Below are 22,872 nucleotides of genomic sequence, written 5' to 3'. Positions count from 1 at the left end.
TAAAACTCTAGGTTTATGAAACATTAAATGCCCTTTTAAAGATAGCTAAGCATAATGCTAAATGAAAAGAACCACAAATATCTGTGGTCCAAGGAGCTTTGGAAACTTTCTATGTCCTTATATGAATTCTGATTTTATCAACACTGAGTCTTTTTTCGCGTTTAGCAATGATAGTGTTATGCCATTAATAAGCTTTGACCACAATTCAGTTGCTGTCAATAAAGCGTCCTGTGCATTCCTGTGCATATGTATATATATGAACTTGCAAAATACAAATGGCAAGTTTGTGCTGCAACCTCCAGCCTTGGAAGCTTCCTCTAACTGCAGACACAACTGTTCTGCTTGCATTTGTTCTAGTCATTGATTCCTTAACAGAGTAGAAGGGAAACTCAACTGATCTTACTGATGAAGAATAAGATGAGCACATTCTCTGATACACTTTAAAGGCTTTAAAATTCCCTTTTTGTGGCCTAAACAACTGGAGGAATCACACTTCTCTATATAAAATTCAGTATTTGTTCTACTCTGTGTATGTCTTCTTCAGTTACAAGTTCCTCAAAGAGTGTCTGCATTAGTCTTCCACTATATTTCCTGGAAACTGTGCTGTTGTGCTCTCAGGCCTCTCTTAAGGGATTGGCATGAAGACTATTTGCAAGAAATGCTGATTATTTTTTAAGATTACTGTTTATTCTCTGTAAAACTATCATGAAGTCTTTGACATTCTTCAGGACTTTAGCTTTCTCAACTAAAACTATCAGCTTTTCTGTGTATGCACCGCTCAGTCTAAATTATCTTGTGCAAAAAGTGTTTAATGTTTAACAGTAGAAGGGTATGCTGAAAACATCCTTTTCCAGCCAGCGCATACCTTTCAACCTGCCAAAGTCTATATCAGGAACATGATGTGTGGGAAAAAGTTCTGAAATGATAGACAGAAAAATGTCTTGTGGGAAACCTAAAATGCCATGAGACTCAGCCTCTTAATACAGAATGTTTTTACAAGTACAGCATCATCATCATCTCCCTTGCTTTTTGATATTTTCAAAATTGAAAGCCTGAGAACGTAACATTTGCGTAGAATGTGAACAACCTTGATACTTAGATAAGTGACATTTCTTGGAAATAACATTCATTTGGGGGATGAAGAATGGTCAAAGCAAACAACTAGCCAAAAAAGTTATTTCTATAAAGCATAGCCCTTAACTACTCCTAAGAAAGGCTGTAAGGATGCCTGACATAAAATTTTATATGTGCTTACTGATACATTTTGCAAATGTATTTTAAAGGAAAACAACCTCATCCAGTAATCTGCTGGTTGCAGAAAGTGCACCAGATGAATAAATATTGAATGTTAACATATCACAAATAAAAGTTAAAAAAAAAAACACCTCAGTTCTTTAATGAAACATGCTCCAAACTTTGTGTACACTGTAGTATACGCTAATGGAGTTAATGATTATAATTGTATAGATGCCCAAATGAGGATGGCAAAAGTTTATGTCCAGCTTGAAGCCGTCTGCACTTTGTTTTGCTGATTCTAAAGGAACTGTTTACATGTCAGAGTAGCGCAGATTTAGTTCAGTGAGTCAGTGTTGAAGAAAAAATCAAGCATGTTGTTTGACACGTGCCATTGTGTAAGCTGCGTAACTAGAATCTATCTTTCAGCCTGAGCAGTGACATGGTATTTCTGGGTTTTGTTTTCTTCTTGCTGAACAGTCTGTGCCCTGGCTGTAGAATGGATTTGTAGCTTTTCATCTTAACTCCTCTTCTTTCGCTCTTTCAACAAGAAAAGGAACCAAATGAGGTTTGGAAGTTTGTTTTTCAAAACTGAAATGTGCTGAATGAAGTAGAAGGTGAGGGTGAGAAGGGAGAAGAAACTATCCTTAAACAGCTTACGTAAGCCCTTAGCCCTCACTTGTCTCACTGGTTTATGAGGCAGGACGTTGCCTGTCCTGCAGTTAATGTCAAGCTTCTTGCTGCTCGAAGCAGCAGCCCAGCTGTGGGAAGGGATCTTTGTCTGGCTGCTGGGCTAGGTCCAGCCCCAGGTCAGTGGAAGTCCTGGTTGCGGAAGGGCCCAAAAAGCAGGAAGCAGATGTGAACAACAGGGGCCTGTCTCAGGTAATCTAATAACAAGCATTCCAAGCCAAAATAAGTCAGTTGAAAGACCAGAACTATAGTTCATTGTCTTATTTATTGGATTACCTAAATCTATATTTATGTGAGGATTGATGTGCCTTTTGCATATGCTTTTCTTTGTTTGGCTTTTGTAATCAATAATCAGGCAGCTTGCCCAATGACAGTGCTTGTCACCATCATAGGGTATTTTTCCAAATTACCTCAGGTTTATTTCTGTGTGCTTTCTCCAAATGCTTTGTGTTGTCTTTTTGGCATCTTGGTAGTTTTTATCTTCTACTTTGCCAGAGATTGACATGTATAAAGAGGCCAGCATTAGAGTCCTCCATATTCAGAAAAGGCCCTATGAAGTCACCAAAACAGCAAAGATTTAGTATTTCATTTTTCTTCTGACTGCCTTTCTTGCTGTTGCTTTCTGATGCAAAAGGGTCTTTGGCACAAGCATTGGAAGGGGCTGCTCAGGGAAGTGGTAGAGTACTCATCCCCGCAGGTGTTTAGGAGACGTGTAGACATGGCGTTAAGGGGCATGGTTTAGTGGAACTCAGTAGGTCAGGTTGGTGATTGTACTTGATCATCTTAAAGATCTTTTCCAACCTAGATGATTCTATGAGTTGTATCAGAACCATGGGATATCTACAGAAAGCTTATTAAACTGGATGTTTGCGCCTTGTCTTTGAGGGATAATGAACAAAAGTGCTTCTTTCAGTCTGCTTACGGAATGCTTTCTTGGTATCCATTCATTATTTGAGAAATCTTTCATTACAACACCCAAAAATGATATGGGGCACCTCTGAATTATAAAGAAATGAGGAATAAGGCAAGTGGAATTGAAGAAAATGATAATCTGAGGAGATAGGCATGATGGTCAGTGGGTATGGCGAGTAGGCCTCACATGCCACGGAAAGATGGCTCATGCTGATGACTCAGTGGAAGAGTAGTGCAGAGATTCATGCCGTGAGGCTTTCCTTTGGTTCACTCTTGCTTTTGCAGAGGGTTCAGGTATGGTCTCTCCCTTCGGATTTCTTGAAATTTGTTTGAGACTCTGCATCTGGCAGGCCTCTACCTCTGCCTTTGTTTCAGGCATGCAGTCTTCCTGTACCTTAAAATGCCGCTTTGCAGGTTGCTGCTGGCCATTGGAGCCTTCTTGGTTATCCCTCATCAAGTAAGAGGTAGGCAGCTGCAGGATGATGCAAAGGGTTTCCAAATGTGTTGTTGCTCTTTGGTTTAACGGTGTGAGAAAATCACATCGTTTAACCATCAGCAATCTTTCTGACTGTAACATCTTTCATTTTTTTCTCTAATTTTCCTCCTGGGAGTTGGGGGAATTTTGTTATTTTTTTGATAGGCCTGACTTTCCCTTTTCTTTCATGGTAACTGCTGCTGCCATTTTTTCCATTTAGAAGGTGTTTCCAAAGGTAATCTCTTATTAGGCTTCCTGCATGTAACTCTGTGACATTCTAAGTTTGTACATGTTATTTTCTGCCATTTGTCTTGCTTTGGAAATTTCCATTTCCCAAATCCCTTTAGGAGAGAGAGGAAAAACTCACTTTGTGATGGTGATGCAGCAGAGGAGGGTGTATTTGTGTTTCATAACTCTGTAACAAATGTTTTCCATTTCCTTCTTCACCAAAATCTCCTTGTCGGTAAGTATTGGGATTTGCTGACTGTAGATCTATTTTAGCGTCTTATAAAGATGTTTCTCTGTTGGTAATCCTTGTAAACATGTGTGAAAGATAACATGAAGTCACAAATCTAAACATTGCTAATAATATTAAGATGGTCCAGAGAGCAAGGAAGTGCTTTTTCTTAGTCAAATACCACTTTGTAAAAACTGAATAAAAGAATTCTGTAACAGATCTGTTAGTTCTCTCAATTAGCTTGTTCTTCTTGGGAAGAAAGGCTTTTATCTGTCTGTATGCCAGTAATTCTTACTAACTTCTGGACCAGTTGAGAACGAGAGATTTTGATGTTCTTAAGTGTCAGTGAGTTCCATGGCAGTGGCTTTCCAGTCACAAAAGAGACATCTTAGTGCTCCATTGAGCAGAAATCTACAGCATGAGCTTGCAAGCATACTGAAGACTTTTAGAGTTTAGATGCAAGTTCTCAGGAAGCCAAACCATGCTGGTTCCAATCAGCCCACAGAGCTGATTGCTGTATTGTGCCTTGTTTTGGTTTTGTTTGTTTGTTGTTGTTTTAAAATCAAATTTTGATTGCCTTTGCTAAACTTTTGTTGTGTTGCTAGCTTTTCTGTTTATGTTATTGTTGCGAAATACTAGAAACCACAAAAAGAACCAGTGTGATAAACAAGAACAAATAAGGACAATATCTGAAACACTGTTATTTGCACAAAGTTGACTTAATAACATCTGAAATAAAAAATGGTTCCATTTTTAGTGTTTATTTTAGTTACAGCTTTTCTTATACCCCTATGAACTTTTCTCCCACTGGAATATCAGTAAATACAGGAGAGTTACTGCTCACTTGCAACTGTTTAAGAACCATAGACAAGAAAAGAGAGCAAAATTAATACTTGAGGTTTAAGGAGCAGTTCCGGTGTAGTAAATAACGATATAACCTCTAAAAGCAAGACCTCCCTTCAATTCTGTATGCGTGTTTCTCATGAGAAAACATTGGAATTGCCTTGTTCTGATAGGAAAAAAATTCAAGTTTCTGATTTTTCATATTTTCTCATTTCTGATTCACATTTTTTGAGATGATAAAATAGTCACCAAGGCAATTAGTTTAGCTGTAGTTATTTGAAATGACAAGTATTGGGCATCAATAGCTATGATTATAAAAGCAATTCAATGTGTTAGTGAAGGCCAATGATCCTTCAGATTCCTCCCAATGAGATTTTATTCACTTTAGATGTAAGTTCTCTATTTAAAGCCTATTGAATTTCTGTAGGTGGTACTGCCTCCTCTTTAAAAATTTGAAAATTGAAATTTGATGCTTTTGTCTGCATGATACTTACTGCAGAATTGCTCACATTTTCTTCAGAAACTCATCTCTTCAGGCAAACTCATTTTCTATTCCCTTGTCCCAGTGCTTTAAGACAGGTTTCCCCGTGGTAAAACAGTTTCCTTTATTACTTGTTTGTTTATATTAGTAGTGGTTTCCTTCTTAAGGTTAATTATTGTTTCAAAGAAATTGCAATTTCCTGTTCTGGTGTAGCTTGTTTTCTTTAGATTTGTTCCACGGCTGTCATGATGTCTGTAAAATATTGTTCTGGAATTCTTTGTGTTGTGAAGGTGCAGTGTTCCAACTGATGATTATTAATCTTACTTTTCTCTCTCTCTCTTTTTTTTTTCTTTCATCTCTAGGTAAGAGCAACTTTTGTAGTGATCTTTGCTTTCAAAGAAATTCTCCTCTGGTAAAGTATTAATCTATTTTTTCTGTCTTCCTTCTGTAATGGTATTATTTTTCTCTGTATTAAAGTGGGGGGGAAAAAAAGAAAATATAATCTCTGGCTGAGTGCTTTTAAGTATGCAGATATGGTTGCTGGAAGAGAGTTTTAAAACTTCGAATGGGTATTTGGGTTTTTACTTAATAGTGACAGTACAAGCACACGAGCAAGTTGCTGACTATCTCCTGCTGTACTTTTAACAAGTTTGAAATAGGTTTTTCTTTAGCAAAGCAGAGCTTCAGATTTTTTTGTTGAACATCTGCATGCTCAAAGGCCCTGCCTAGGTTTCTACCTGAGCTTATGTAGAAGTAATTTCTTTACCTATTTTACTCCAAAAGAGTTTAAAGCTGGATAGCAAAAGAAACATATCAAGTAGCTAAGTTAAACACATACTGTAAGTTAAATCACAGTTCAATGGAGTAATTAACAGGAATTGCAATACCACAATTCCAGAGCTGTTTTTTAAAACACAAGTCTGGTATGTCTTTACTATCTAGTAATGCTGCAGGGTCTGTACTGCACTGGGTTTTTCTCTCCACAGCCACTACTAAGTGTAGATTTAGAAGCATCCTGTTAAAAAGATCTTTCATTTAACAGGCCTAGAGACAACTTCTGATTACAAGAGAATTGGCATATTGTGGAGAGTAATGGAACTATAAATATGACTTCCTGTGCATTAGACATGTTTGCCAGTTACTGGAAGCTTGAAAAAGGAGATCTTGTCTGGCTACAATTCACAATCAACCTATGGAAACGAGTTGAGAACAGCAATCCATTTCTTTCATCAGGGACACTGTTGGTTCATTTTATTTCAGTTCTGCTTTTTTGTTCTTTTTCCTTTACGTATACAGTTTTAATTAATCAGTGAGAGGCCCAGGCATGAGGTAATGCTGGAAATCAACATTTTGAATCCTGTGGTTCTTAATAGAGAATTAATGGAAACAGAGGTACTGCTATCTCCTCAGTCAAAACTTTGTGTCATTTGGACAGTATCTAAAGACAGACTCTGGGCTGCTGTGTGCATAAATTCCTTTGGGTTTTGTGTGTTTTTGGAAGACCAAAATTAAAACAAGAAATAGTGTAATTCATACTGGGAAATAAGACCTCCTAATCTTTAAAATTCACTGGCATCTGTATTGTCACAGTTTGAAGTGAGAAGGGCCCTCCACAGTCATCTAGTCTGATCCTTCCTATTACACAAGGCCAAAATCTCTTGCTTATTATTGAAACAGATTTTATGTGGGTTAATAAAGTCAGTGGAAGTTGCATGAATTTTAATTTTCTCAAGGCTTAAATATGCTTTCTCATTGCCGTTCCATCTGAAAGGCAGTAAGTGATGTTCTCAAGTAAACTCTGGAGTATGAGATGCTTTATGCCAAGAAGCAGAGCCTGTAGCTTCCCGGGAATGCATGGATGGTGTTCATCCTCAGCCTAACTGCTCCCACACCACTGGTTCCCAGCTGGCGAGGAGGAAGAGGTGAGAAGCAATGTGAGAAGCACAGGGGAGTAGAGAGGCAGTGATGCAGATGGCATGAGGGAGGAGGAGTAAGGAAAAAGTATAAAAAAAGCTGGCATCAGTGAGTCTCTGCTTCAGTGAAGTAAGAAAAAATTGATGTATGAGATAAAAGGTATGATCCTGCCAGGTGTTCTCTATCCATTGGCTTGACCATGTTCTTCTAAGAGTAACCAGGCTTTGAAGAGAATCAGGCCCTTAAGTAGTGGTTATTAGTTTATGGGAGGAAAGAGCAAAATGCATGTATTCCATCTCCTGCATGCACTGTTGTACCCTTGCTCGTGTGCTCTCTCTCTCTGACTTGCCCAGTCTTTTCTTTCCTGACAGTTTCTTTTGTTGGTTAAAGATTTATCACATTTGAGTCTTAGAGGCCAAACAAATCTTTACCAATCAAGAGCGCTGCATTAGTCTGTCAGCTGCACTCCTCCATAGGCTATTCCTACTTCTGTTGAAAATGTCATGCAGTGATATGTACTACTCAAAGGACCAGAAACCCTAGCACTGTAGCACTTCCTTTGGGCAATAAAAACGTAGAGGAGGAATTTTGCATCAGCGTACGGTTCATGTATGCATACCTCACACATGAAGCAAGCCCAGGTCATATGATGGTCTTGCTGCATGCGATCTTCTTCACACTCATCTTTCCCTCCCTCTTTTTTTTAATATTTTTTTTCTTTTAAATATAGTAGTTTGGGGGCAGGGAGCAGAGAAGAATCAGGTCTGAAGAAACCATAGGTCTCACTAATATGAGAAGAGTTTTTGCTTTGGTTGAAAAGGAAAGAAGTCTTTATGCCTGTGTCTTGTGTGCTGGCAGCAACATTACTTTCTTTTATCTGAATTCTGTCCTGTGACTTAAAAGACCCATATTCCTACAGACAAACAACCCATTTCTTCTGAAGGTTTTCATGATTACAAGGCTCATAATCTGGGAATTAAATTGAAGTGTCCGGATTATATATTTTAAAACATAAATTTAACTGCAAATATTGTTTGGGGTTTTTTTTTATTTTTGTTTTGTTTTGCTTCTTCTGCCTTTGATTTTACTATCCTTTCCAGAGTTTTACTCTTTAGAAAAAAAAAAAAGTAAAAATGAGTTAAATGTAGATGTAGATTACATCACTTGGTCTGTAGTACTTACATTTTCTAGAAAGATACCAGTTTACTGCCAAAATATGACTCAAAGGATCAATAGCAAACAATCTGTGCAAGTTTACACAAGAGAACTGAAGTATTTCATTCCATAAGAATTGTGCTTTAAAAGCACACGTTGCAAAAATAGATGCTTTGGGAACGCTGCTTTTTTAATTTTCACTGTTGCTTTCAGAAGTATGTCCAAATAGTTGTTAAGGGGATTTTTTTTTCTGAGAAATCTGTTGCTGCACACTGAGAACATAGGGGAATTCAAATGACTGTGGCTTCAAATGCTCAGATTTAACAGAGGTCAGTCATAATATTTCCATCCACATAAGCAGTGTTAAATTTAAAAGCTCATTTGTAATTTACAAGCATTTAATTGTAACAAGGAATTCAAATAGGGATCAGAAAGATGTGTTCCCTGCTGCTCACAGTGGCTATGGCTGAGGAAGTTGCATTTGCCATGTCTTTAAAAACATTGCTATGCCGTGCATGTGATATTTAATGTTGCTTGATTATTTTAAAATCTTTTGGAGCGACTTATCTAAAATCTATGTAAGTAGTGAATTGTGCCTTTTCCATGTCTGCACATGGGTGACATTATATAGAAGAGAATTATTTGGACAGAATAACACTGAAATAATAGACACATCTCTTCCTATATACTTTTTGTATACCCCAATTTTGTTGACTGTCAATCATTTTGCTCTTCTGTCGTTGTCTGAACAGTACTTCTAATCCTTCCTATGTTGATCCATTTAGCATACCAAGTATCAGAAGGAAAAGGAAGGAGAGCTCCCCACTTTCCCCCTTCTGTAATCCAAGACTTAAAAAATATGTACAAACTTTGTGAGCTCTAGGAAGAATAATGTGTGGGTTAGTGAAGAATCTCATCCCTCTTGCTTGCCTCTTGTTTTTAGTTACTCTTTTTCTTTTGATGTAACATTATCTTCACAGTAAATGATTAGTTAAAGTCTCCACAATATTTCTAACAGTTCCAGAGGAGTCCTGACCGTGTACTGATTGTAATGTCTGATAGCAGTGGCAGTTTTTAGGCTTTAAATGTTTGAGTATGTCACAGCTTTTATGTTAGAGAAGATGCACAAAATTTGGAAAACTGGGAGGAATAAAGTAAAAATTATAGAATTAAAAACTTGGGGTGAGAAGGAAGGGCTTTCAGCTTTGAGTTTGTTTCTGTGTGTCCCTTAAATTTGGCACAGATCTGTTGTGATTGCTGGAACAACCATCATTATTCATAGCAGTTTACCCACCACAAAGTTTTGTTCTCCATTTACAGAAGACTTGTCAAAATGCTATGACAACTAGCTGGTTTTAGACAAACAGAACCTGGCTCTAAAAAGACAGTAAGTCTGTAAATCAAACATGGAGGGCAGCCATTGGCACTGGAAGAAGCAAGAAACCACAGATTGTTTTCTCATTGGATGAAGAGCTTAAAGCAACGTAAAGTTAATTGAAGAATTCCTTGAAAGTGAAGTCAGACTGAAATAAAAGCTTAGGGGTCTATAATTTACTAAATGTGAAAGCTTTGTAAGCAGTAGTGAAGCTAAAAGTTTGAAGAGAACATATTTTAGTAAACATATCTGGCTTGTGTTACAGACTGTCCTGTTTTAATTATTTGTCCAAATAATGTAGATTTTCAGTAGGATCTCTAATTAGGCACGGTTTGATTTATTGAGCTGGCCCCATATAAACCATGATGTCATGCTGTACTGCTCGAAATTACAGCTCTGCTCATGCAGTTTCAAGATGATTATTTTTAACTTTGGAATGTTTCAGTTTTGTGCATCTTGGCTTTTGGCTTTGTGAACTTAAGATGTTCTCCGCTCCTCTCCTCCTCCCTCCCCCAGATCAAAGCATTTTGCTGCAATGTAATGAGAACAAAAGCCATTGAAATGGACTTCTAAACACTCTTCTCTTTAAATGTTGTTGGTAAATAAGAAGAGAGGCAAGGATATTGCATTAAGAGTGTTGAGAAATAGGTACAGTCAGTATTGAACTGTGTTTTGCCAGGTGTCCAGATGTTGATGCCATTCCAGAGCAGAAATGCTTCATTTCTGTCTTTAAAAGATCTTAATTTCTTTGATGCTGCAATTGAAGAAAAAAGGGAAGGGGAAAAAGGGGAATCTGCACTGCTTGTTCCTGCAGGTAATAAGTACTAGGATCAGGAACCCTTAGACATATTTAGTTTTACCCATATGTGTTGCATTTTCTGCTTGTTTCCCATTTGAACAGGGAAATTTGCCTTTAGTTCAAACCACGTCCATTCCAAATGCAAAGGGAAAGCTTTTTACAGGAGAGTTTCTGAGCTTCTGTACAGGGGAGGTCTCACTTCTGCCGAAGTGAGCAGCTCCTTGTCCTGCCAGCATCCTGATCTGGCACAGCGGGCTGCAGAGGAACAGAGGTCTGGGAGTGAGGTCAGGGTCTGGTCTGTCCTTCCAACCTCTTCTGGCACAGTAAAGAGACTAAGGTGGGGATAGTCTTTCTGTGGAGTTGTCCAGGCAGCTCTCAGCTAGGATGGAGCTTGTCAGCAAACCGGGAAGGGAGTGAAAGAGCTGAGGTGTCACGCTTGGGCTGGAGACACTTAATTGCCTGTAGCTGGCATGGAGTGGAGCAGCATCTGGGAGGCAGTAGCTGTGGCAGGGAAGGACAGGCTCCATTTTCTCCCAGAGCCATAAGGAACATTTCTGAGTGGGAGGGGAAGGTGAAAATGTCTTCCTGTGGGTTTTAGTGGAGAGGTTTGGTGAGCTGCCCTTGGTGATGACTACAGTGTTTCAGGCTTGTGTAGGTGGAGAATAATGCATTTCGAGTCATTGCGAAGCTGTGCTTCTCAGGAGGAGCCTTGATTACATAAAAGCTGACTCCATTTCTGTGCCATTAATTGTGTGTATAACAATAATTGCATGCCAATAATTGTGTGTATAAACTGGATTGCAGCTTAAAAGACACATAAAGAGCCATGGGATTTCTTGATTTTTTTTTTAAAGGTTTAATAATAGCCTTTTTTTTAAAGGTTATTCTCAGTGAGAATACTGATCATATTTTTAATATGATCAGTTTTTGACTAACATATCGTTTTTAAATCTGTAACTGCTTTTAGTTGTCCTATAACTTGTCACAGTGTAGCTAATGAAGATTGGAGAGAAAGCTGCTGAGAGGGGAAAGGGGGAATGAGTTCATGCTCTCTCTCTGCTTGGTGCCAGTGAACGTAAATGGGTGGAATGTGCAAGTTTGCTAACAAATGGCATGTGTAGTGGAAAAATTTGATATCTGAACTCAGTTTTTAAAAAAATACATATTCATTTGCTTGTTTTGACCTAGCAAAGTTGCCAACTGAAAACAAATTTAACCATTTAGAATAAGATGGCAGCCTTAATCCATTGAGTATTCAGCTCTCTAGTTTTCAGTAACAGAGACCTGTAAAGTCTTAGTTGTAACATAACCTCAACAGAAATGGTACGCAGTTTAACACTCAGCGAGTTTCCACTTCCTGGTGATTGTAACCCTATGAGGAGCTTTTCACAGTAGTTGAAATCCAGTGAAGAGCAGAACACCTGTCTTGTTTAGTTTTGCTGAAATGCAGTAGTAGATTTGAAGATGAGCTGCTCATGTTTTGTCTTGCCTTAACAACACAGACGTCTTTTTTTCATATCAATCACAAAATCTTAATATAGTCTGTTTTGCAGATAGTAATTAGCTGATAGTTGAAATGGATCTTGCTGTGAGATTTCAGTGGACTGACCTATTATCAGGCACTTGGTGTGAGTCTGTGTGCATGCATGCACATGCACTGGTTTGTCCTCATTTTATTTAATGGATCTGGCAATATGCTAAGTACCAAAACAGAAGCAGACCTCTAGAAACATATGACTGACAGCAGTTTAATTCTTTTCTGTGTAATAAATGACTGATGTAGGCTTAATTATTTTTTCTTCTGGCAGCTCTTACATGACATTTACTTGCTGAAACTGGTGTTGGAACTTATAAGAACAGTTTGCCTCTGAGAAACAAGTTTAACAGGTACATCACCACATCAGAGATGTGGTGGAAGCTCTGTCCCTGGAGACATTCAAGATCAACCTAATCAAGCTGTGGATGTCCCTGTTCATTGCAGGGGAGTTGGACTAGATGACCTTTAAAGGTCCCTTCCAACTCTAAGGATTCTATGATTCTGTGGTCACTGTACATCTCATCATTAAAGCTGGACATTCACCCACAAGCTGTCTCACAACTCAGAGAGAAGCTACAGGTCTGAAATTGTTCAGTGAGGATGTGTAGCCTGCAGTGTAGGATGAAGCAATCGTACTGGCCAGACAAGACAAGTAGGTTGTGATGGCTGTCATGAAAAACTGAACAGGAAGATGGAAAAGTGCATGCTTGCTGTGAGTCCTGGACTTGCCAGGGGTCACCAGATGGAAAGCAATGGTATTTTCCAGTTCACGGTACTTTCAGTAGCTTCCTTTTCCTTTTGCTCTTACAGTGTAAAGCTGTTTATTGTCATGTAAAAAAGAATCGCTTCAATAACATGTGCCTGAATATGTTTTCTTGATATCGATGCCAAAAATCAAGAGGAACAGCACTGCATAGAAATGCTTGAGCAGAGAGATGGAGCTGGTTACATCTGACTGCTGGGTCGCAGCTCAGTAACTTGAGCGTGCTTAGCAGAGAATCCACGATGCCACAGGTCAGTGTGCAGGCTGTATTAAAATGTACAAAATAAGTGGCTGCTCATTTAAAGGCAGATTGCTGCAATTGTTGGCAGAAATTAAAAATAGCACAGCTTTGATTTTGGTGTTTTGCAAGACTGTTTCTGAACGATGTAGTGGAAGGCTTGCTTTTCCTCAAATGTAGCTAGTTTTACTTGAGTAAAACCTCAGCTGATTCTTGGTTATATCATGAATTCAGGAGTCAATACTAAGATGATCCACATCCCTTAATTAAACCTCCAACGGCATCCCAGGGGGCAAGTTTAGAGAGGAAGAAATAGAGGTGACTAGCCTAAAGGTACAGGGACTCTGGAAATTCCTCAATTACTCAGGTTTCATGTCAATTACAGCACTGTCATTTAGAGTAATTTATATATCTGTATCTGTAGTGGATACGATTTACATAAACCACATCCATTCACAATAAAAGAACTGCTGTTAAATAATTAAGAAGATCGCACCATCAGTAACATGATTAAACTGTCCAAGAACCAAGAAAGGCTGTCACTTCTTCATATCTGACTTCTCGTAAGGCCAGAAAAACAGCCGTGTTGTATCAGACTGACGTCTGTCAAGCTTTGCATCTTGTCTCCAGCTGTAGCCATTAGCCACACTACAATCATAGGATCAAGGCATACAGCAACACTCTCTTTGACAGATCTTGCTGTTTTCAGTAACAGTCTGCTCAAATTCTCTTCTGAAATCTATTTTCAGCTTTAAATTTTGGTTTTGCTGAAAACTGTGCATCTTTGTGGCAGCAAATCCATAGTGATCTGCCTTTTCTTGTGAACAGGATGACTAAGCACACCCAAGCCTCCCTCAGACGTGTTATAATCACCATCTGCTAGCGGCTTCTTGTCATCTCTGCTTGCATATGAGACTTTTCTTTCACAGCAGGATAAATTCATCTGTCCACTGAGCCTATAAGGCTTCAGAAACGTGGTGAGACCGATTAATTTCTTCTTCTGTGCATTTTATAGAAAAGCTGGTGGTTATGGGAACTATCAAGAGGCACTTTAGTGTAGGGGCTTGAAGAGAAATAAGGAAGGCCGTTATAAAATGTGGAAGAGGTTACTGTGCTTCGTGTTTTTCTTCCGGCAGCTCTGGAGCTGCCCCTGTGCTAGGGATAGACCTATCACTTCTGTTAGCATCAGGTCACGTGCTGGCAGCGAATGGATTTTACATCAGTCAGAGGACATCTGATGCACAATCTTTGAGAAAACTCTCCAGTGACTATGTTTGTACTTCTTCTGCGAGCATTTTTAAGAAAAGAACATCTTTAAATGGTGTTATTAAAATTGGAAAAAGTGGTTAATACATTTTAGGAAGTCATTTTATAGGATTTTAGCTATGCTTTATTTTGTATGTCTGATTTAAGTAGTTTTAGATGTTGATGTAACAAGGGAATTTAGAAAAAGAAATTTCCCCTAAATTTCATTGTGGGGTAAACAGGTTAAACACTAAGCATGTTGTTCTCAGAAGAAACAGTTTCTTTTTTAATTTAAATTTTTCTTAATGTGGACTTGCAGTGCTAAAGCTTGCTGCTTTTATGACTGAGTGGTACTAACATTCTGTTTATTATCAGTCTTTTCACATCTGAATCATGTTATTTAATCCAGATTTTCTTTTAAACTACTGCCAAATGTGCAGTATGGATGAGTGCTTGGAGAAACCAATGGGTGATAGGAATTCTGATGCTTTTAATTGTTTAAACTAATCATGAATTTCACACATGGAGGGAAAATGTTTATTTCTGTTCTCTGTCTATTTAGATTTATATGTTCAATGAATAGTACAGCTGAATTAAAGAAAAATACTGTAAGATAATTATGGGAAGTATAGTAGCCTTTTTCTCTGCTTGTGCTATGCTTTTGGGAACAATACTTGTTTAATTCATTTCATGCAGTGCCTTTGTAATCAATGAATGCATTTTTTCCTTTTTGTGTGTGTGATTCTTTCATACAGAACAAGGTGAGAAGAAAAGCATAAACAAGAATAAAAAGAGCCTTCTTTTACATTTCATCATTCCATTTTCTTAGCTTTTATTCACCTGTTTGCTTGGTCTCGAGGATAAGAATCACAATGAAAAGTGATCCTGTAAAAGTACAGTCTCAGGATGTTTCTTTAGCAGACTACAGAAAACCCAAGTATACCTACTTTATGTAGATGTTCAAGGCATCTTTGTGACTAGTATATTTCCCTCTTATTTTCCACACAGTGGCTAATCATACTGTCTCTTTTTTTCTACCATATGCTTGTTGTAGCTCGCATAGCTCATAGCCGTAATTAATTACTGGCAGTAATGCTGGCCAGTGTATGCTATAAAACAGGATTTCCTTTTATCAATAAATTGTCATATGCTTACAATTTGAGCCTTGATCAGCACAAAAGCTCTTGTTGTCCCTGTTGCTGAGTCTCAGCACTTGGAACTAAAATGTTGCAGAAGAAGCTAATGCAAACTCGAATGTTGCCTTCTCTGTGGAGAGCAATAATTTAGATGGAGTAAGCAGCATGCTAGGAAGTAGAGTGGCATTTGGTTTCTTTGCGTGTTCATCCGAATCTTACAAACCAGCCCAAGCAGGAGCAGAACAAAACAGTTGGACTCGATGATCTTAGTGTTTTTTTCCAACCTTAATGATTCTATGACTCTACGAATATATCCACTGGGTTCCTTCCAGGAGGAGAGAATCCCTCTTCCTGCAAAGAAACGGCAACATCTCTTGATTTATTGTACCCAAATTAAACACAAGGGCTCCTCATTCCATCTGTCAGATCAAGAGTTGGTGTCTACTTGGTTTCATCCTGACTTGACACAGGTTGTTTTCCCCTTCTACATCTCTTCCTGTTATGAAAAATGCTTATTTTCTTTTTATTCTTCTCTATACAAAGGTGATTGAAAGCTGAAGAAGGACTTTGGTACCTGTAAACTTAACTTTTAGTTGTAGAAATTAAATACAATTAAAGATGCTGCCCCTTCCCACAAACCTTGTTGTTCCTTCAGTGTGTGAAATACTCATCAGCTCTTCTGTGATTCTTCGTGTATGAATTTCTGATTTATTTTTCTTTTTTCTAGACCTAGTCTTTATCAGGTATGTCATACAAATCAGAGAGCTATACCCAAGAAATAGGGGTTTCATTTCATTTTGGAACATATGCACTTCTCATGATTGCAGCGGTTCTATGTTGTGTTGGTTTTTTTTCAGTCATGGCTAGAGCAGTGCATATGCCTTCATGCTTTCCATTTATAGAGCCTTCTGTTTGATAAATACAGGCTGTTCAGTAAAGGTTTTTTAGATCTGACAGTCATTTCTCAGAGTCTGGAGCCTTCTCCATTATCAGTGGGAATGTGGCTAAGGGATTTGCTCAAGATCACCCAGTGGAATAGCTGGAGCATAGTGGTAACTTGGAGCCATACATTATTTGCTTTTAGAATGTTTTGATTGTATTTTTCTTTGCATCGTACAGAATGGTGTGGTGAAATGTACCTAGAAAATAACTAGAAAAATTTTTTGGACTGAAAGTAAAAAAATCCAGAGAAAAACTTGAGAAAGTTTGGAACAATTAGGTACTAATTCCTTATATATACTTTTGTATTATGGTCATTGAGGTTAATAGATGAGCTGGATTACACTCGCCGACTTACAAGGAGATTTCCTTTCAGACTTCTTTCGGTCACACACAGATGCTACATCTTATGTCTAAAGTTAAGCTTAGGATAATTTCTGAGACTCCAGAATAGAGAATGTTAGGATAAGAAGTTTTGATTTGTATGCTGGTGGTTTTTTTTCCTTCTGACTGATACAAGTGCAGTATGTTTACTAGTGCTAAGTGTAATCAACTCTTTCATGCAACAACAGTGATAGGCAGAGGGGTTTTCAGTAACTGCACAACAGAATGCTTCAGTACTAGGTTTGCCTGGAAGGATTTTAGTCTCACTGGTAATATATAATAAGTAATATAATATAATAATTATTTAATAAAGGCACTTTGTCTTCCCTTTTCCCTCTTTATTTCTGGTAATTAATGTGGACCATTATTTCTGTTGTTATTTCAGTCTATGTCTGTGAACATATCTTAACTTCCAATAACGGATAGATGAGTGTGTTCACTATATATTAAATAACTTTTCAAGTCATCCAATCATATGATTAATGTTTTTTTCATGCTACTTTTTCTGTGTAGCTTATCACCTTACAAAAAATTTCTTGGATGTTGAGAATGTTTTACAAAAATTGGTTAAACGCAACATCAGTTCAGAAGCAGTTTCTTGCATGAGAAGAAAGAATAGTTTTCAAACAGCAAGTGTTAGGAAATTTCAAGTGTTTTTGTTTATTTATTAACTACAGACATTTGAAACTGATTTCTCAAAAGTTTAAATTTGCATTTAGAATGAGTACAATAGGTGTGCTTTAGTGAGCAGTGAGCACAGACTGTCATCTCTTGTTAGTGTGCTGTGAGAGTGGAAAGGTGTTTCCATTTGAGGTTGACAACTTGCCTCTTCCCTATTTATTTTTCTTTCTTGCTAATACTAGTATCTTAGTAGGAATATACTCCTCTTCCCTGTGCTGCCAAATTTCCATTCTTCTCTGTTTCAGTGTTAGAATATAGTCTGGGCCAGCTACTTTTTCTTTTCTAAGCATGTCCCAGTCAGAATTCCAGGCTGCGTGTCCTCTGTTTTTCCCTTGGAGAGCAATGGCCTTCGTCTCCCACCAGGCCATGAACCTCTGTTGTTAGTGGTTTTCAAATGGAGGACATGGAGAACAGTTGATGAGGATGAAACCAAAGCTGGCAATTTTTTCCTTTTTTTTTTCCTTTAGCAGAAAGTTGAGTGCTTTCTGACTAGCCTGTGGTATCCTGTCCTCATAGATTGTTACTCAAGTTAAATCAGGCATGCTTATGCATAACATAAACATGTCACTGGGTAGAGGAACTCCCTTCTACCTATCCTTATCCCTATGATGTCCAAACCCTTCTCATTTTCAGTGTCAGGCCCTTTTCTGGCCCAGCTACCTTTCTCCTTTTTTTGTGTACAATAGAGAGCTCAGGTATTTTAGTGATTGTGTTGATAGCGGGATATTCCCCTAGACCTGCAACGTATTTTATTAGGTGAGTGGAAATATTTAAAATGTAGCCTCACACACAATCAGCTGGGAGATAATGCTTAACAATGAGGCTGATATTTGCTGAGTTTTTCTAATGACTGAGGGAAGCTTGAGGAGAATATTTATTTCCTGCTCTGTTTGCATAACCTGTTGCTGAGTTTAGCATCTTACACTTACTGAGCTTTTCAGTTCCTAATAGAGATGTGGCACTTGGCAGGCTTATAAATGATATATTAAGGTTTCTCCCTGGTGTAAACTATGTATGGTTCCAGTTAATAACGCTGGTGTTCAGTAAGGAAGAGAACAGATGTGATAGTGGTTTGGGAGGCAGCTGAGGTAACATTGAGGAACATCTGGTGCAAGTTTCCCCAGCAGCTCAAGTAACTATACAGATGCTAAGTATTTTTTCCCACATTCTGCCTGACATACTTGAATGTTCATCACTAGAATGGACACCATCCAGTATATGGCTTGCATTTTAATCAGTGAAAGTTGCCTAGGAAGCGGAAAAGAGTAATTTGGAAGAATGTGGAAATGCTTTAGTCTAAAATGCATCAATCAATGTAAGAAGAAAACTCTTGGTCATTTCTCTTCTATGTCCAGTAACAACTGTATATATTAAAATCTTCTGTATTTTACCCTGGGTCACAGGTGTTATTTTATTCATTTACAGCCATCTCAGGGCCATCAAGCAATATATGTAGAATCTCATAGATTTTTAGCTGAATTTTTTATTTTCACAGATGCTTCTCTATGTAGAAATTTGAAAATAATTTTGCATTTAAGAATGGGCTTGGGTAGCTATTAGTTGCTGAGAACAGAAAGGTAAAATGAACAAATGAATTGACAATCTCATCCTCCCTCCTTGTAATCAAAATGATGTATTTTGCGGAGAATGCAACTTCATAAGTTTATGACAACAGCAAGAAATGTGATTGCATATTATTTTTCACTAATATAACAAGTATTTTTTGAAACTTTATATCTCAGTTGTGATGTTAAATCCATTATAGCAACAAACAAGCTTACAAGTTTCAGAGTGGCTGTTGGGCTCTCTGGGTTATGGACAGTATGGTGGCAGATCCCAATCTGTGTGGTCAAAGCTACTTTACCCTTGGGTATGCAGTTTTTGTTCAAAGTGTGCAACATTGACAGGGAAGGGCAATGACTCCTTTCAGAATTTCTGACTTTTGCTTCATTCTTCATGACTTGGCCATTTGAGTTGGTGGTCAGTGTCTAACTGAAGTCTGTGAGGAGACTAATGACGGCTACTTCATGGTTAGAGCAGCAGCAGAGCTCACTGCTACATGTTCCATTACCTTTGGTTGGCCTAATGAAAACTGGTTGTTAGTGGAAGATAAACAGGTGAGATAGAGTGGGATGCCCTCTGGCACAACTGTACCAGCAACCATAATGGTGTTCTCATTTGAAAAATCTCTTTTAGAGTTTTTCCAAGAATGCATGATTTCAAGTTCATGTTGCCATGTCTTGGCAATCCCACTTAATGTTCGGAAGATGGACATGAATGTCAGTTCCTTTTAATTAGGCTTAGCCTGTGTGAGTCATGAATGTGCCACTTCTTAGTATAGCAGGTGCTAGGGGCTCCCATCTGTTTCTGAATACTGGGGGGTTTCTTGCTAGCAGAGTGGAGACTGAGTGGATTGAAGAGCTTTTGTTTCATTTATTAAATGGTGTTTTAAGATAAGTCAAAGTACTTCATAAATGTGACCAGATTCAGTTCTTTCTATGGAGACACATCTAATTTTTCTTGTTGCGCTAAGTGCAAAATTTCAAGCTCTACAGCATGTGTTTTCAGCTTAGCATAGCTGAGAAATTTTGGAATATACTTTCTGTGTTGGCTCTAAATGGAGAAAGAAGGGGGAACTAAAAAGTTCTTCATCTTGCTGATTACAGTTAGGAGGGTTATGCTACCCTATATAACACCTAATGGATGAATGATTTGGTGCTTTTGGTTCCTTTCTGCTCTCTTCTAGTTTACATTTTTCTGCTTTTTGTTTTCTGACTACTAATTGCAAGATGTTTTTGAAACTAATATGGACAGACAGTAATTAAAAGAAAAAGACTGAACTTCAATAGATGCCAAGTTTCGCTTGCCAATAACTTTGGCCACATGACCAACTTTGGGAGGGGAAAAAGGGAAGCGTTCCTCCCCCCAGTGAATTCTTAATTATGATAAATGAGTTGTTGTATTATTATGAACATAACCTAATGACCTTACAGCTAAATATTTACTTGATCGTTTATTTAGTACAGCTTGCTTTCTTATTAAGCTACAGATTTCTTCACTGTATCTTTTATTCAACTGCTTGGTCTTCCTAAATTCATATTCTCAGTATCTGTGATGTTGAAGAAACCAGAGTGTGAGGTCAAAATTTCCATTACATAGCCAGTGAGGAATTTCAAGGAACAATGCCAAAATCACTTAAAAAAGTAAATTTACAGGAAAGATGACTCATCAATCAACAATTGCAGTTCAAGAAAATAGAATTAGTTGTATATGTTCTGAATACAGAGAGAGACAAAATGCACCCGGCCTGACAGGCAGGGGGTAAATCAGACTGATTTTGTGTGTTTCCAGAGATTTTTACCTTGACCTACGCTTCTTTTTCACTCTAAAAGGAGTAGTCCAAGTAACGTACAACCTAACGTTGCAGAAATCATGCCTCCTTCGAGCTATGAAAAGAAAAGGAGTTCTGGCTCCTTGTGGCCTGCAGTTATCAGCCAGGCAGCAGAAGGACAAAGGGAACAATCTCCTCTGCTGAACATCTCTCCCAACTGTAAGAAATTTTAAATGAGGCCACCCAGGAGTGCAAAATACAGCGTTTTATACTCGGTGGAGGTGATAGGCTTCTGCTTTAGCATGCAGTAACATGAGTCTGAGGGAGGTGATAAAGGGCAGTTTCCTTCCTTCTCAAATACTGAGTAAACACCACTCAGGAGTGAAAGTACTTTTGAGAAGGAAACCTTTTGAGCTGTGGAGAGCCTCTGGGGAGCTGGGAGCTGGCCTGCTCTTTGTGGCATTCTGCTTTATGCCCAGCTTTTGGTGGGGAGGGCTTTTCATCTTTCTTCCAGCCTCAAGCTGCACAGTCTTTCTGCTGGCTTAACATTACATGAGAAGAAAGTAATGAGTGCTGGGACCTTAAGGGGATGGTGCTGGAGATTAATCTGCCACATCCCTTTATGGTTTGTTGTTTTTGTGACCCCATTCACTTTCTCATCTTCACAGGTGGAACAGAAAGGGAGGAGAGGGGAAGAAGTGGTGTAACCGCTCACTGTACCTGTCACAGCTGGTAGTCTGGGGTGCTTTTAAGTCTGGGTGTCCCTCCCTGGCACTAAACATTGTGGTTCTGTCAGGCTTTCCTGCTCACAAGGAGCTTCAGCTGACTAGTTACTGACTCAAGGTATAGTTTTTGACTGCATCTCTCTTCAGCCTCTGAATGAATTCAGCTGAGGTAGTAATTGTTTGTAAGCAGGAAGCACACTCTTGTAATCTCCAAACTATTTTTGCACCTGCACGAGCAACCTTGCATTACCTACCTTTTGAAAGGAAACCCTGCCTGCCACATGTGTTTTACTGCGTTTCAACTTGATACTTGAATATATTACACATCTGTTGGTGTTATAGAATGTTTTGATCTCACTTCACATACTGAGGCAGATAATGTTTGTGAGCATGTACAACACTGATCATCTCTTCTAGAGCCTAAACCTGGAAGGGGCACGGGGACATTTCCTCTGCCAGTATTGATATAGAGAGAGCCTGTGTGTTAGGTAAAGCGCTGGAACTCTCAAACTCTGTAATTTTCAAAATACTTCTGAGAAACTGCAGAGACTTCTGGGTAGAGGCCCTGTTGTCCATCTGTTCCCCAGCTCCTGCTGTTCCTGCAGCCATGTTTCCAACACAAGGCCAGGGGCTCAGTGAGGGTAGCTCTGTGCTATGGCCTGGCCCCACAGCAAAGGAAGTTCAGCGTATTGCGGAATGATGAACATTTGGTTAAGGTAAATGGGGCAGTGATGATAGAACTGAAGAGTCCTTTTGAGAGTTAAATTGGAGTGCTGAAGAAAGCAGTACATTCCTTTGTCTGCTTTTCTTGTGCTTAGTTCTGTCCCTCCACAGCTTGGATTTCTGCTTTTTTATGTGAGCGATAGTGCAGAGAATTAGGTCATGGATGACACATTTGAGTGATGGCCACTATACTTCCAGCGTTCAGAGCACAACCCAAGGCCCATCTCTCATCTTTGCCTTGCCCTCAAGGGTGATAATGAAAGAAGACCAAAACAGTCTCTCCCCTTCTTACTCAAGAAGTGTTCCTTTTTATCCTTCAAGGTTGGGGAGCCTAGCAACTATCTGTCTGTTTTATTTTTCTTAAGATGCTGTGATACCATGGTGATGAGTTATTAATAAAACTCCAGGCAGATGGAGAGAGCTTTTAACTGAGTAACTTCTTGGGTGTTTTTTTTTTTTCCTGTTTTTTTTTTCTTTTTCTTTCCATGCATCTAAGAATAACCATATATGAGCAAATGTCATGATTTGGTCTGTGGGGTGAAAAGTAGCTAAGCATTTAGCATAAAAATATAACTTAATCTGCAAATTAATCAGAGCAGACTTTTTGCTTAAATGTTGAAATACCAACGATGTTTATGGAAGAACAAATAATTGTAAAGCACTGCATGCATTATTTTAAATATATAAACATAATAAATTAGGTCTGAGATTTTTTTTTTCTGATTTGTTGCATTTCTGAGTGTACTAAGAGCTATTGTAAGTGCAGTAACAGCTTCCCATACAGCACTGTTTGGTGCTGTTTTGGTGGCATTGAGTCAAAATTCTGTAAGTCTTTA

General features: G+C 38.5%; 2 protein-coding genes across 3 annotated transcripts in view; one reads left to right on the top strand and one right to left on the bottom strand.

Moving 5' to 3' along the window:
* The window catches only part of CMSS1 (cms1 ribosomal small subunit homolog (yeast)), a 230,312-nt gene that overhangs the window by 109,762 nt on the left and 97,678 nt on the right, over positions 1–22,872 (top strand). The window contains exon 1 of one of the 2 annotated variants that reach the window (XM_021399911.1): positions 6,863–7,013. The exons of the other annotated variant lie outside the window; for it this stretch is intronic. Coding sequence (XP_021255586.1) covers positions 6,950–7,013 — 64 coding nt within the window. The 5' untranslated portion in view covers positions 6,863–6,949. Of the gene's footprint in view, positions 1–6,862; positions 7,014–22,872 lie in introns of those variants that run through there. 2 annotated transcript variants of the gene reach the window in all.
* LOC110400247 (filamin A-interacting protein 1-like) overlaps positions 1–22,872 on the bottom strand; it is an 86,896-nt gene that overhangs the window by 41,194 nt on the left and 22,830 nt on the right. The gene's annotated exons all lie outside the window — the stretch shown is intronic.

The sequence above is a fragment of the Numida meleagris genome, chromosome 1 (assembly GCF_002078875.1).
Source record: "Numida meleagris isolate 19003 breed g44 Domestic line chromosome 1, NumMel1.0, whole genome shotgun sequence".
NCBI lineage: Eukaryota > Metazoa > Chordata > Aves > Galliformes > Numididae > Numida > Numida meleagris.
This window is presented reverse-complemented; position numbering and strand designations above follow the sequence as displayed.